Raw genomic sequence first — 14,877 nt, 5'->3', positions numbered from 1 at the left:
TGTGTCAGGCAGGGAATGATTTTTTATTTCTTTGTACTTCTCTGCCTGGTTTGTGTGCATGTTATTCTTATAGTTTATAAAACCTAATTTTGGGCTTTTTTCCTGATAATGAATATTCCTCAGGGAAAATTTTTAAGTACAGAGAAGTCAGAAAAAGCCACACTCCTAGACACAGGCTCCTGTGATGATGGGTGCAGGCTTCTTTGTGTACCAGCAAACTTGTTGACGAACAGGACCAGGCTCTCCCCTGCTGTTGTCGCTCGACTCTGCTTCTTGCCTCGTGGAAGCCCGTGGCCCAGTCAGAACCCCAGGGGGCCATGCGGTCTAGGGCAGACACTGAGCTCCTTGCTGTCTGGGGTCTAAGAGAGGAGCACAGCTCACCTGCCTCCTGTGTGTAGGTGCGGAGAGGGGCCTGGTGGTGCGGCCCTCGCTGGAGAGCCTGCTGGCGGCCAGCAGCCACATGCTGAAGGAGGTACTGGACAGCCCCTTTGTGGATCCGCTCAAGAACCTGCGGCTTCCACGGGAGCTAAACCCCAATAAGAAGTACAGTTGGATGCAGAAGAAGGAGGAGCGGGTGAGGTGTTCTGAGCCCATTTTTCCAGCTTCTGGCCTGTGGGGTGAGGGTGGTAGCGGGGTGGTTGTCCAGAGGTGCCATCTGACTTGGATGTGGCTGGCTTTGGAGTTTGAAGGATCAGATGCGCATCCAGCTTCTGCTACCAGCTTGCTGTATGGTCCTGGGCAAGTGGTTTCCCCACCGTGGGTCTCAGTTTATCCAATTGATAATGTGTTAGGAGCACTTCCCATGGGTGGGCAGAGTGTGAGGGATCGGGAAGAGCAGACTTGGCTGTGCCCTTGCTGCCTGTGGCCTTTGGACATGCAGCGTGACCTGAGTCTCAGTCCGCAGCGATAAACTGATAGCCAGCACCACTTGAGACTGTCACATGCCAAAGTGGCCTTGACCCAGCCCTGCAAATCGGGTCTTCACTTTGCACAGGGTGGCGGCTAGTAGGTGGCAGAAATGGCATTCAGACTGGGCAAGCTCTTCACTGTGAAGTCTTGCCATCCTTGCCTGCGGGCCGGTGCCCAACAGGGGTGGGAGCTATTGGGTGCCTGCGTCCTCAACCTCCTGTCCCCCCAGATGTATGCCATGAAGTCCTCCTTGGAGAACATGGATGCCATGGAGCTGGACTTCCGGATGAGGCTGGCAGAGGTCCAGCGGCAGTACAAGGAGAAGCAGCGGGAGCTGGTGAAGCTGCAGAGGCGCCGCGATTCCGAGTGAGTGTGTGCCCTGGCTGCACCCTGGGCCCGACTGGCGGGCGACGTGGTCGTGGCAGGCGGTGCCCTAGTGGGCTCTCGCAGGCACTGGTGCTCCGTAGGTCGGCTGTGGCAGGCCGTCATAGGTGTGTGTGGACCCGAGTGACGTGTGCGTACCGTGTGTCCTTTCTCGGCGCCCCCCCACCCCCCAGGTTCACAGCCAAGCGTGTGATTCTTTTTAAGGGACAGGCGCGAGGAACCCCATAGAAGCTTGGCACGCAGAGGCCCTGGCAGGCCGAGGAAACGGACCCACGCCCTGAGCGCCCTGTCGCCCCCCCGCAAGAGAGGGAAGAGCCGCAACAGTAGCGGAAAGTAAGGCTGGCCCCTCGGTGGGTCGGGAACTGACAGAGCTTGGAGGGAGGAGCACGGGCCCAAGTGGTGCCCGTGACGGGGTGCTGGGGACTCGAGTCCCTCGGGCTCTGACCTGCCTGGCTCTGTAGCTCTTGCGCATAGTGCAGTGCCTGGGCTAGGAGGAGCGAGGAGTGAACAAACCGGAGTCAGAGGTCCCATGCTGTCACCAAGCACCTTGCCCATCCTCCTGCCGTGTCTGCTTTCCCCACAACTAGGGACTAACTCCTGCTCCTCGTCACGTACCTCTTTCCTCTGGAGGGCCCCTGAGCTGCCAGTCCCTCTGGGATGGGCTCTGACCTGTGCTGCTGCTTGGTTCCTTCTGTGCTGGACAGTGTCATTCCCATCTCCTGGACTGGCCTGTTGGCTCGTGGTGCCGGAGCCTGATCCTTGTAACCGGAGCCACCAACTTCATGTGCTCTTGGGACAGCTCCTTGGGTGGCAGTAGGCACATGTGTCACCCCTGGGAGTTTCCTGGAATGCTGGCTAGAATGAGCTTCTCCCAGCTGAGCATGGATAGGAAAGATGCTGTGGCTTTCCCTGGGTGTCAGGGAGGGGTACCAGCTGCATGAGGCCTATCAGGGGAAGGGGCTGGAGTGTCCCCAGCCTGGGGCACCTGGGCAGGCAAATGCCAGGAGAGGCAGTGGCTCAGCCACAGGTCTGCTCAGGAGGAGATCCTTGCAGGCCCCACATCATACCTTTAGCCTCCTTGGACATACCTGACCGAGGAGAGGAGGGAGAGAGGACAAGCCACTGTGTACCAGGCCCTGGAGAGCTGGGAAGCAGCTCCTGGAGAAGAGAGCAGAGGCTGAGGCCACCAGCATGGAGGCCCCTTGCTTAGGCGTGTGACCCTAGAGGTGGTTGTGCTTCCTGCTTTTGGGCTCGGTTCAACACACATTATGGCCTTGCGCCAGGCGTCGGCCTTCCGGAGCCTATTTCCTCATCTACCCCCCACCAAAACAAAACAAAACCAATACGTAGAAAAAATACCATTGTTTTTATGGCTAAAATATAAAACACTAACACAGTACAGTATGTGTAGTAAGCACAAAATAAAAATCAGCTGCTTTTGTCATTAGTTTAGTTTAAAGCAGGCAGGCGAAGCCTTGACCCGGGACCACTGCCTGCCTGTACTCCAGCGAGCACAGGACACCAGCCAGTGACTCCTCCTCCACATAAGCTCTGGACCAGAGTCATCCCTGCCATCCTGGTGGGTTTCCTTGGCATTTGTCACCCTTATTCTTGGCATGCTTTGGCAAAGCAGTATGTGACCATGCAGAGTTGTGTGTGTGAGTGTATGTGTGAAGGCGCACAAGAGAGAAAGAGGCCAGCTGAGAAGACTGACTTGGAATTTGTCTTTTTACATTAAACTCTCATTTTGCCTCAATTATAAATATCCCAGAATTCCAACACGAGGCCTCACAGGATCTGTGTCCCCGGGCTCGTCACTGTCATCACTGTGCTTCAGCATCAAGCGCCTACCCTTTCAGGGCCACGAGGGTGGACCCCCATCCCTTGGGGGTTGCTTGACCAGGGTGCTCACCTGTGGTGCATCTGGGTTTCAGGCTGAGCAGCAAGCCTCTGCTGACATCCGATGACTACGAGCTGGGAGGAGGGATGAGAAAGAGACACAAGGGGTCTGAGGAGGAACATGATGCCCTCGCTGGAACAGGCAAAGCTAGAGGGAGGAACCAGCCTTGGGAGGAACATGAAGCCTCCTCGGACTTCATGAGTCAGGTCAGTACCCCAGGTGTGCTGCACCTCAGGGTGCAGGGTTGGGGGGCATGTCAGAGTTCACATCCCCTTTGCAGGTCTGTTGGCCCTATTGTGCACAGGAACCATAGAAATGGTTGCCTTAGTGTCAGAGTGGCTTTTCTCCAATCTTTCTTACTATGCAGAGGGGGGAATTAAAGCCCCCAGGTCAGAAACTTAATCCAAGTAACACAGCTTCAGGAGGAACCCAGACTAAAAGTTATATCCCCTGTGTGAGTTTCGTGACCCTCTGCTGAAGCCAGGCAGACACTGCAAGTTCTTAACCAAATAATGCAATTACTCTGTTGTTTAACAGTATAATTATTTAATGAGCAGCTTCACCATTCTGTAGTTCTAAGAAACAAGGGCTTGATGTCATTGTAATTTCCTCTGTGAACTCTCTAGGGGTAATGGGGTGAGAGCCAACTTCTTGATTTTTCTTATTTCTGTAGAGCATAGAAACCATCCACTTAAGCCCTTATCTCTAAATACTAGCGTACTTTGTTGCCCCTCTGTGTAAAGTCCTATGCAAAGGGGCTGTTTTGGTTGACTTGCCTTCAGAGGGAAGTACTCCTGTAGGATCCAGGAGCAGGGATGAGCCAGTTTGTAGATCAGGATCCTTCATACTCTCAAATTGTGAAGGCTACTCTTGTTGTTTAAGATAGAAAATTTTTTAAAAGATTTGTTTATTTATGCAAACAAGAATCTGGGATACAGGCCAGCGGTGCTGGGGGTGAGAGGATTCACCAGAGACAGAGTGGGGAACAGAACAGGTAGATTGACTTGAAATACACTGCTGAGGGGAGCAGCGGGTGAGACAGGAGAGGTCTGTTGTGCCATGTGGGTAGCTTCCTCGCCGGGGATTGAACTCATGCTGCAGTGGCTGTGGATAGCTTTGTAGGTTGCCTCTTAACCCCTTGCACCACCAGGGAGGCCCAGACTCTTATTGTTTAAATCATACTATGCCAGCATTTTTTTTTTTTTAAAAAGATTTATTTATTTATTTATACAAGCACTGGGTACAGTCAGAAGCGCGGGAGGGTGAGAGAATTCACCAGAGCCAGAGCGGGGAGCAGAGCAGGCAGAAGGACCGAGGTACACTGCTGAGGGGAGCAGCGGGCGGCAGGAGAGGTCTGCGCGCCATGTGGGACCCTCCTCCGGTGGCCGGGGAGCAGCCGGGGATCGAACTGGCGCTGCAGAGGCTGCGGGCATCTTCGCAACCCAGCGCTCAACCACTGTGCCACCAGAGAGGCCCTATGCCAGCATTTTTCTCCTTATGTTTCCTGATTAGAGAAAAGAGAGATAAAATGTTCAAATGAAGGGACACATTTCACTTGAAGCCACACATTTCACTTCACTTCCAGAAATGACTACAGCTGACGAGAGATGTACAGGCAGGAATTTTATCTGTGAAATCTCTTATCTTCCTGTTCCTGGCATTCAGTGTATACATGAGGCTTTTTTCTTGGCAGCTTTGGCCCATTTGTTGGATAGACTGATGGGGCAGTCTTCATCAGCTGCTTTAGGTGGTTGAGATAAACAGATCAGCCTTGGTAGGATCTGGGTTTTTCATTTTGGTATCTCTCCTGCTCCCTTAACCCAGGGGCCTTCTGCTTGTTGGCAGCACTGCTCACTTAAAGCTCTTCCCTAGGAGACACCAGAAAGTGCCTGGAAGAGCCAGAGTGGAAATCCCATTGCTACTGCTAAGTGTAACCATAGCAACAGCTATTTAATAAGTGCTTCATGTGCCTCATCTCAGTTGATGGTCAGAAAAACAGGGTGATGCTCCTGCAATAATCCCCATTTCACAGAGTAGAACAGAGGCTAGGAGTTGTTGAGCAACTTGCCAGCAGCCACAGCAGCAGGGAGGACTGGAGTCCAGGTTTGTCAGAGCTGGAGCACTGAGAAGCACCATCCTCCTTTGCCAACCATCTTAACTGTGACTTCCTCACTTGTCTCTCCAGCTCAAGATTAAGAAGAAGAAGATGGCCAGTGACCAGGAGCAGCTGGCAAGCAAGTTGGACAAGGCCCTCTCCCTCACAAAGCAGGACAAGCTGAAGTCACCTTTCAAATTTTCGGACACTTCTGGGGGGAAATCAAAAACGAGCGGGGGCTGCGGCAGGTACTTGACGCCCTACGACAGCCTGCTGGGCAAGGACAGGAAGGCGCTGGCCAAAGGCCTCAGCCTGTCTCTGAAAACCTCCAGAGAAGGTAAACACAAAAGGGCCGCCAAAGTCAGGAAGATGGAGGTGGGCCTCAAGGCCAGAGGCCAGCCCAAGCCGGCCCACTCCCCGTTCGCCTCGGAAGTGAGCAGCTACTCCTACAGTAAGTAGCGGACGCCGAACCGCCTCCGGTAGCCTCTCTCCTCGCTCCTCGCTCCCGCCGGCCGCGGCTGCTTTCTGTCTGGACGCTCGGCCGGTCTCTCGCGTCGGCTGGGACTCCCGACCGGAAGTAGGGCCGTCTGGGGCGGAAGTGCGTGTGATGGGCGGGCGTTGTGCTGGAGAGGCGCCCGTGATTGGTGGACGCCGGAGTGATGGGCGGGTGGGGGAAGTCGGCGTGTCCCCTCATGCCTGTCACCTGCTTGTTTCTGGAAAGTCGTGCGGGTGGAGGGAGACTTGGCGCCACCGAGTTCATGGCTGCCTGCCGCTCTTGAGGGCCTTGGAGGTGGCCCGGCCTCCTCGCCCTCAGGCAGCTTGCGTTCTCTGGCCGAGGGCTAGTAAATCCGCGCGCGCGTGTGGGGTGGCACCGTGCCGGGCCCTGAGCTGAGGGCTGTCGGGGGTTACCTCGCTCTTTGGGACAACCTTCCTGTGCCCCGGTTTGTCCCCGAGTGTACAGTGAGGCCGCCGAGGTTGACTGAGGTCCCCGCGTTGAGGCCGGATGCTGTGAGGCTCAGCTGCCCACACCTGCCAGTCACCATGGACGGCCGCGCTGCCCAGGACCGTGGTGGCAGGTGGCTGCTGAGCCCGGGAGGTGCAGCAACCCGTGGGGCCGAGGGACTGGGTTTTATTTCACTAACTGGGGCTGCCGCCTTGGGGCTGCTTCCCTGGGGCTCAGAGTGAGGTGTTCCTGAGCCAGGCAGTCTTGGGCCACCCCACCAGCTCGCTGGCCTCTGGTGCCAGCCTCTGTCTGGAATGTAACATGTTCAGTAACTATCTGTGGGCAGAATATCTGATGCCCAGGATGGGTACTAAGTGCATGGCAGTTGTGGGGAGGCCAGGAGGGGCTTCTTGGCTCCTGGCACCTGTCAGCTGGGTTTGTGCTGGGAGTGCCCAGGTCCTTCCTGGAGTGGAGGACTTTTTCATTGGCGACTGCCTGGTTCTGTGTGTGTGCGGCTTTTGATTGGGTCTGCCTGGTCCACTGGGGGAGTTTGATTGTCATGTGCAGAAAATGGATACGTTTAGTGTGTAATAGTGTGTATTCTTAAGGGAATAAAATAAAGCTTTTGTGGATTTGCAGTTACCCTATCATCGCCTGCCTGTGGGCTCTCGTGAGCTCAAGCTCAAGAGGGTAAAGAGCTTGGATGTGGCATCTGGCATGAGATTAAGCTGCTGTTACTATTTTTTAAATGTGTTTTCAGTTGCCCTGGACTAGTGGGTTTCTGGGGCTGATGCTCAGCTGGACATGAGGCGAGCAGCTCCTTTGTGCCTTAAGGGCAGAGGCCAGCAGGATTCTATAGCTTGGTGGCCCTGCGGATGGCTGTGATCTGAATGGCACTGCCAGGTTCTTGGTCAAGCTGGCGCGAGTAGAGGGCGAGCTTTGGAGATTTGGAGTTTCCTCTGCACTTTGCATCTCTGCTCGATGTGGAATAATGAAGAGGGGTGAGGAGGATTGCTGTTCCTTTGATCTTTCAAGGGAGAGTGGCCGTGGAGGTGACCTGCTATTGTAAGAATCCCTCACCTGCAGGTAGATGTGGATGGGGTGGAACAAGGGGCCAGAGAGTAGCACGGTCCCTGAGGTCTTTGTGGGATCTCTGAGCTGGTGAATCCACCATAACAGGGGCATATACAAGGGAATGGTCCAATTGTCAGTCTAACTCCTGTGCCTTGTCTCAAACTCTATTCAGGTAAAATAAATGGGTTAAGATTGCAACCACGAAGTCAGAAGGCCCGTCCCCACTTAGGTGATGGCTATGATATGTCCCGAGTTTTTTTTTTTTTTTGTTAGAGGAGCCTGTCTGCAGTTGTAGGTAATTGAGAGTGCATAGTTACAGAGAGGTCAGGATGTTCGAGAGGTTGTGCTGGCAGGAGATGGGAAGAGCGATGTGTCCTCTTGCCTTTTCAGTGGGTTGTAGGGCTTGGGTTGCTTTCCTGGAGGGTTCCGGTGGGAAATCAAGTCACTCATTGTCCCTCATGGGCATCACTGGCCTGGGGCGTGGCCTTGGGAAAGGATAGGAAGGAGTGCAGGAGAGGGAGGGCTGTGACTAGGGGATAGGCTGGGGCCTGGGGGGGGGGATTGTCCTTGTCCTACTCAGAGTGGCCAGGCCATCCTGCAGTTGGGCTCCTGGTGAGAGTGGAAAGCAGAGATATTGGAGGTAGCGGCCAGATGACACCCTCCCAATACACACACACACACGCAGTTCCTCCGGGAAGTGGTGGGCGTTGCCAGAGCTATAGCTGCTTGTTAATGTTCTTCATATTCCAAGCGCATTTTCCAGGTGAAGGGATTAGTCTTTGGCCTTGGAGTCTGTTCTTCCATGAAATTCCATTCAATCCCATAGGTAAAATGGTTTAAAATGGTGGGGATCTGTTCAGAGTGGGGTTGTGAGGGGTCAGAGTTGTATGCACTTAACAGTTAACCCTCACCAGAACTGGGCAACTTCCTTGAGTAGTAAGGCTGGAGACTCAGGAAAACCAACAGCTGTGTGTTTCCTTGCAGTCACCATACCTGTTTCCACCCGCCTTGGTGCTGAGTGGGGATTTGGGAAGAAGTGTGTGTGATTGCCTTCGTGAGGTTGCACGCACCGGCCCAGCCTGCCACTCCAATCTGGCATTTGGGGAGAGAAGCGATTTCTTGATCAAGCTTTCCCCTCCTGGGCCTTCTCTTTTCCCAAATGGAACCCCTGGACTTGGATGAAGTCTGGAGGGATATACGACCTAGTGGTAACATTTGTGACCAGGAGAGAGCCTTCGAGGACTCCTGCCTCCCCCTAGGCCTGGAGAGGCAGCTGCTTGAGGTCTTTGTGCAGTGAGTGTTGCTGGTAGCAGATCGTCTAGAAAGGACTTGGGTCTTAGCCTGCAAAAGGTGAATTGGGTGATGCCTGTGGCTTGGAGGGTATGTGAGCACTCTAGGCGATGTGCTGACTGGAGTCACGGCCAGTGGGCACTGGAACTACTTTTTCTGTCCTGGCATATATCCGGTTGTTCTCCGAACCACTAGGAATAGCGAAAGACACCCGTCTCCTCCTCCCCCAGCTTTGTGACTTATCTTTATTAAAAACTACTTTGACTGCAGATACGGACTCAGAGGAAGATGAAGAATTCCTGAAGGACGAGTGGTCTGCCCAAGGCCCCTCCAGCTCCAAACTGACGTCCTCCCTCCTGTGTGGCATGGTGGCAAAGAACAGCAAGCCAGCTGGAGGCCCCAAGCTGACCAAGAGGGGCCTGGCGGCTGCCCGGACTCTGAAACCTAAGCCGGCCGCCAGCAGGAAGCAGCCATTTTGTTTGCTGCTCCAAGAGGTCGAGGCCCGTTCCTCCTTCAGTGATTCTTCGGAGGACTCGTTTGACCAAGGTTACTAGCTCCAAACACAAAATACCTTCCGTGTTTTATATAAAGCGAGAGAGTGAGTGAGAGCGCGAGAGAGCGAGAGCGAGAGCACTGGAGAGGATGGCCTCGGAAGGCAGCCATCTTGGTTCTTGGCAGCGTAGCCTGCTTTATCAGCCTAAGTCTTTTTATTTGTTTTTATTTGTACCTGTATCGTTGTGATAATATCATCGGCTAGCTCTTTTTGAGCTTTTTTATATGGACTGTTTTTAGTTTTCACCTTTCTCCACTCTCCCCCTCTGCGCCCACCCCATTCCTCGCCCCTCTGCGCCCCAGGCCCCAGGCCGGGGCTGGGTTCTCTCGGCAGGCCGACGGAGGCCTCCCGAGGGACAGCTTGTAAATGGAATTCTGTCGTGTGGGCGTGTGACTTGATGTTTGTACTGCGATTTTGGTAATACCAAGCTTTATTAAACATATCGAGTTCATTTTTAACTAAACCCGTGTGCCTCGTCTCTCTTGCTGTGTCCTTACCAGCGGTCAGGGTCCCGCTCCCTTTGTTTTGCTCCTTCTCTCCCCTTTCCCCTCTCCCGCCTCGGAAGGGGCAGAGATGGAATGATGCAGTCTGCCGCTTTTCTCTATTATTCAAATATCCCTGGTAGCGATTGGCATGCGTTTCATTTTCAGGTTTAAAGTCAACTGCTTTCACCTCCAGCATCATCCTTTTTTTTTTTTTTTTTAAGCTGCTTGTTTGTCTTTTATTTTCTTAAAGCTCTGTTTTTAAGCAACGGTGGTTAAAAGAAATTTGCAAACACTTGTTTTCTAACACACATTTCTGTCCAAAGGGCGTGTAGACAGCAGGGCCCAGAGCGTTTGCTGTGCCCCCCACGGTGGGCGGCAGCCCGAGCACTTCGGCTTTATCGCCGCGTGGAGGGTCACAGGCTGCTTTGCTTTCAGCTCAGTCCAGGGCCTCACTCGCCTCCCTTAGGAAAAGGGGGTTGTGTCCAGGGTTCCCTGAAATAACCCGGCTCAGGTATCTCTAATGTCAGAACTTCTGGGATTAGAGATGCCAGGCCTTCCAGTCAGGGACATCCCAAGGAGGGGTAGCCAGTGGAATGTTTCCTTGCCCTGGTTTAGGGTTTGCTTTGGGGGGACTTCTTTGAGACCCCAGAGCCTGGGTAGCAGAGCACAGTGTCAGAGCCTCGACCCCGATGGTCCCTGAGTAAGGCCCGAAGTCGGGATCAGAACGCAGCCCTCGGTTCCAGTGTTCTAGGCCTGGACTGCCTTCTGTCTATGCCTTGCCATCTGGTTGACCCAGATTCCTTTTGGGTCCCCAGGAGATGGTGCAGCAGGGAACCAGGTGCCCACGGGGCTCACTGTCTCTTGGGCTGCTGCCATACCTGAGCAAATGTGCTCTGGGTCACAGAGAGGCCACTGACTTGCCAGCCAACCTGTATCTGATGCCTCCCCCAGCCCAGACCTCCATGGAGGTTTGACTGGTTCACCATCGCTACACCCCTCCCCTGACTGGACCCCTGTGCCTCCTCCTACACACACTCTGTCCCTCTTTCCTTAAAGCCAGGGTTTTAACCCGAGGTTTTGAGTCCTCCCACCCCGACTCAGTGCCCAGATTGCTTTAGCAAGGGGCCAGCTGCTCAGAGTGGGCAGAGGGAGCCAGGGGCCTTCAGAACAGGGCTGGCTGCAGCAGGGTCCAGAGTCCAGATAGGGGGATTGGAGGGGTGATGGGTGGGGCTCCACTGCACGCAGACCATTGGTCAGGTCTCAAAAGGGATATTTGGGTAATAGGGCTTTACTGACATCTGATACTAAACACCTAATTGGCTTGGCTTCTGGTATGTCTGCTTTCTCCTCCCAGCAGCTTGACCATACCTTCACCCTTGACCCCTACCCATGATGCTTTGAATGTCTGTTTTGGTCTCTTGCATTTGCTCTCACGCTGCACTCTGGACGCAAAGCGAAGGCTGGGAGTAGGGCAGACGGCGCAGCGGGTCACTGAGCTTGGGTCGAGCCTGGCTCGTTGCTCCGTAGGTAGGCAAACCTTTTCTCTCTGTCTCTCTGCACCTCCCTCCTCGGGGTTTGCCCCCATCGGCTATGGCAGCAGCAATCGCTTTGGCATTTACCGATTGGGTTTTGGAAGACCAAACTGAGTTACAACAGCCAACCCCACACACTGAGCCAAGAGTCTTTTTTTAAATAAAAACGTTTTCCTGCATTTCCTTGGGTTTCTTTGTTGGCTCTTTTCTTCCCCCACCCTTGGCAAGCTCTGTGGCCTCAGGTGTAGACAACTCCAGAAAGACTTTCTTGGTCCTGAGACCCACTCTGTGCCCTGCCCTCCCTGCCCTGCAGATCCCGGCCTGAGCGTACCAGCCACCACAAAGGCAGCAGGGCCGGCCGGTCAGATTGGAGTGGGACGTGGGGAGGGTCCTGGGGGCTGCATCCTGTTTTTAGCTTTTGCCTTCCCCTCTTCTGCCTCAGGGTGCTGGGACTGGGCTGCTGCTGGCTTTCTGGGATCTGAAGTGGACCTTCCAGGCCTCCAGAAACCCAGCGTCAGCCCTCCCCTGGTAGACTGCCAGTGGAGAACGTCCCCGGGTGGAGATCTGGGGCGTTCTGGAGTCTCCACACCTGAGCAGCCCAGGAAGGCTGTCTCTCGGAGGGAAAGCTGGCCACACGTCCAAGCCCGTGCCCCCACCCCAGCCAGCCCCCTTCCCCTGCTCACCCCCCTGCTCCAATTGGCCAACCCCAGGGAGGCCTGATGTGGGGGACCCAGGTGCTGTCAAAAGTCTGCCTACACTTAGCCTGCTTTGCCGCGGTGGCCCGCTGGGGCGGAGACAGAACCATGTGACGTCCGCAATGTGAATGGTCGCAAGTGTGCACTGCCTGCCTGCTGCCTGCCTGCCCCGCTGCCTCTCCATCCGCCTCATCCATCACTCCGGAGCGGGTCTCACGCCTAACAAACCTCCTCTCTCTCTGCCTCCTTCCTCTCTCGTCTCCCTGAGGGGTTCCTCAAGCTCACTGCTGCCTCTCACTAAGGGGTAACTCAGCAGAAACCCGGGCTCCCTCTGATAAGTGGGTAGGCAAAGAACCTGTGCCCTCGTTGGCACCCTGGGCTCACCACTTTTGGACTAGTTGCCGTCAAGTAAGCAGGTGACTTGGGGCAGTGGCAGGAGAATGTGGAGTTGGCCCCTGTTCATTCACCTCTGGGCTGCCCAGGCTGCGCCTGCTCCCAGAAGGAGCCGGCTGGAGAGATGGCTCACCTCCTCTCCCCGCTCCGGCCTCAGCCTTGCCCGAGCTGCCCGGAGCGCCTTCATCCTCCCGGCGCGCAGGTCTTCGGGCCGTCCTCACTGCCCAGGCCCCGGTCTCACGGGCACCCCCGGCAAATGTCCCTGGCTGCTGCTTGGCCACGGCATCTGATGGGCAGAGTTGGCTGCTGCACGCTTTCCCGCCCGCCGCCCCAGCGGGGTAGCGGGATGTCTCCCCGGGAAGGTCAGAAGCAAGCTTGTGCCGAGAGACCGCCTCTGCGATGGCGGGAGGGCTTGGTTCACGCGCAGGGAGTGTTTTGCTCCCTGCCAGCCTTGCTGCTTGCCCCACCTTTGTTGCAGCGGCCCGAGCTGAGCTCAGGACTGCAGCCCCCGGGCTGGCAGAGCCAGTTGCTGGGGACAGCTGCATCTCAACCAGAGAGCCAGGCTGGGGTAGGGGGTTCTTTAGACTTCTCTTTTCACTAGACTGGGCACAGGACAGCCAGCCGGCCCAGAGTAGGAGTCCTGCCCTGCCGCCTGCGCCCCTGACCTGGCTGGCCAGCATCTTCCCGGTGCAGAGTGGGCTGAGCGGCCTGCCTGCTCTTTCCAGCTTCCCGTGGGGGAAGCAACGCATGACTCCCTTGGCAGCGGGGACCGTGTTTGTATTTGTAGGACGGGATGACTGTTTCTGGGTGATCCCCTTTGCCTGCACGTCTTCCTACGGAGGTGTGATACTGCTTGGGTCCTCCTGGTAGCTGGGAGGGTCACCCTGAGCTGAAGATGAGAAAATAGGGACCTAAGACTTGCTGCAGGCCTCTCACAAGGAGGGCATTGCTGGGCGTCAGCGTCAGCCCTCAGAGCCTGCTTCGGGCTTCCACATAGGCGCCTCCCACCCCCGGGGAAAACCAAACTCCGCTTTCTCCTGCCACCAGCCCTCAGCCTCCGGCGACAAAGCTGCCCCTGGTGCCTGTGCCCAGAGCCCCGTACTGAGCCCCCAGGACCCTCCTCTCCCCTTCCTCACCTCTTCTCTCCCGCCTCCTTCCTCAGCCTTCATGTTGTACGTCGGGGCGTGTGTGCGCGTGAGACCATGGAGAGAGCCGTCTCCAGTCCTTGTCTGTGTGTCTGTCCTCCCCACAGCACAGGTGCATGTCGGTGTCCCCCTGACCGAACCCACTCTGACCCCCGCTGCCCACCTCTGGGCCATCCAGGATGCCCACTACTTGGGCTCGGTTTGATGGGGACGGGACGCTGGGCCGGGGTGAGGGGTTTAGTGGGCTGGTTCTGGATCCACCCCCAGCTGGTGAGGCGTGAGGAGTTAACGAGCTGTGGCCCCTTGGCTGGCGCTCTGGCCGCGCAGCCGGTCCATGCTGGGGATGGTGGGGGCGGAACACGCCCAGACCAAGACTCTGACTTGCCCCCTGTTTTCTGCACGCCAGATGAGAGCTCCGAGGAGGACGAGGAGGATGAGCTTGAGGAGGACCAGGACGAGGCTGCTGGCGGCTATAGGCCGGGCGCCCGGGAGCGGGCCCTGTCGCCAGGCCTGGAGGAGAGCGGGCTGGGCCTCCTGGCCCGCTTTGCAGCCAGTGCCCTCCCCAGCCCCACAGTGGGGCCGTCCCTGTCTGTGGTGCAGCTGGAGGCCAAGCAGAAGGCCCGGAAAAAGGAGGAGCGGCAGAGCCTGATGGGTAAGTACCAGCAGGTGGGCTGCTGGGGGTGGATATCCCTGCCTCACCCTGCCAAGGAGGAAACTGAGGCTCAGAGACAGGTTGGAGCAGAGCTGGGGGCTGCTAGGGCCCAGCCTTACGGCCAGCCCCATTTTGAGCAGGTGGTGCTGGTGATATGGGCTCCAACCTGACTTGTTCCTTTCAACTACTGTCTGAAGTGTCTCCAAAGCTATGCAGAGTGACCTTGATGTAGCCTGACCCGCCTCTCCCTGCAGTTGGCCCTGTCTGGCAGTTCTGGGAAGCAGAGGCCTCAGACCTGCATCCTGGGGCCTTTGGGAGCCCAGGGGAAGCCCCTGACCCTGCCTTTAGGGGGTTCAGGTTGGCAACACCCAGGCTGAACAATGAGAGAAGTGAGAGCCAGCTAAGCATGGGGAGAAGAAGCAGAGGTGTGGCTTAAGGGGCAGGTCACACAGGTTGGAGGAAGTGGCAACTCTCCTTATTTGGGCCAGTTGAGGGGCCTCTATTCAGTGAGATTGATGTCCAGGTGGGGCAGATTCGACCTGGGGCTGGGCCTTGGAGGAGGGCATCGGGCTGTCATCCCATTAGCCAGGCTTATGATCCCACTGTCAGATTGGCACTACTCGACAAGAAGCTTGGCCTTGTGCTGGCCACACTTTCTTCTGCTTCCCCTTGGGCCTCTGTCCTCCGCTTGCATCAGGGCCCAGCCCATCTGCACCTGGGACTGGTTCTGGGTGTGTGCTGGTGTGAACTAACCTGCATTCAGCAGGGACCAGGTCCTATGCTTGGCTGCTTGGTCTCCCTGCGGAATTCCTAGTGTCCTTTTCTGA

The 14,877-nt window shown here is 56.1% G+C and overlaps 1 protein-coding gene across 1 annotated transcript in view; it reads left to right on the top strand.

Moving 5' to 3' along the window:
• The window catches only part of TNRC18 (trinucleotide repeat containing 18), a 79,742-nt gene that overhangs the window by 40,187 nt on the left and 24,678 nt on the right, over nt 1-14,877 (top strand). Inside the window, 7 exon segments of the mRNA XM_037507074.2 lie at nt 399-574; nt 1,139-1,275; nt 1,498-1,626; nt 3,228-3,399; nt 5,379-5,739; nt 8,866-9,141; nt 13,805-14,050. Of these exon segments, the coding sequence (XP_037362971.1) occupies nt 399-574; nt 1,139-1,275; nt 1,498-1,626; nt 3,228-3,399; nt 5,379-5,739; nt 8,866-9,141; nt 13,805-14,050 (1,497 nt within the window).

This window comes from Talpa occidentalis, unplaced genomic scaffold (assembly GCF_014898055.3).
Source record: "Talpa occidentalis isolate TD23 unplaced genomic scaffold, MPIMG_talOcc4v2.1 talOcc4.12, whole genome shotgun sequence".
Lineage (NCBI taxonomy): Eukaryota > Metazoa > Chordata > Mammalia > Eulipotyphla > Talpidae > Talpa > Talpa occidentalis.
Note: the sequence above shows the minus strand (reverse complement) of the source record. Positions and strands in the feature narration are given on the sequence as shown.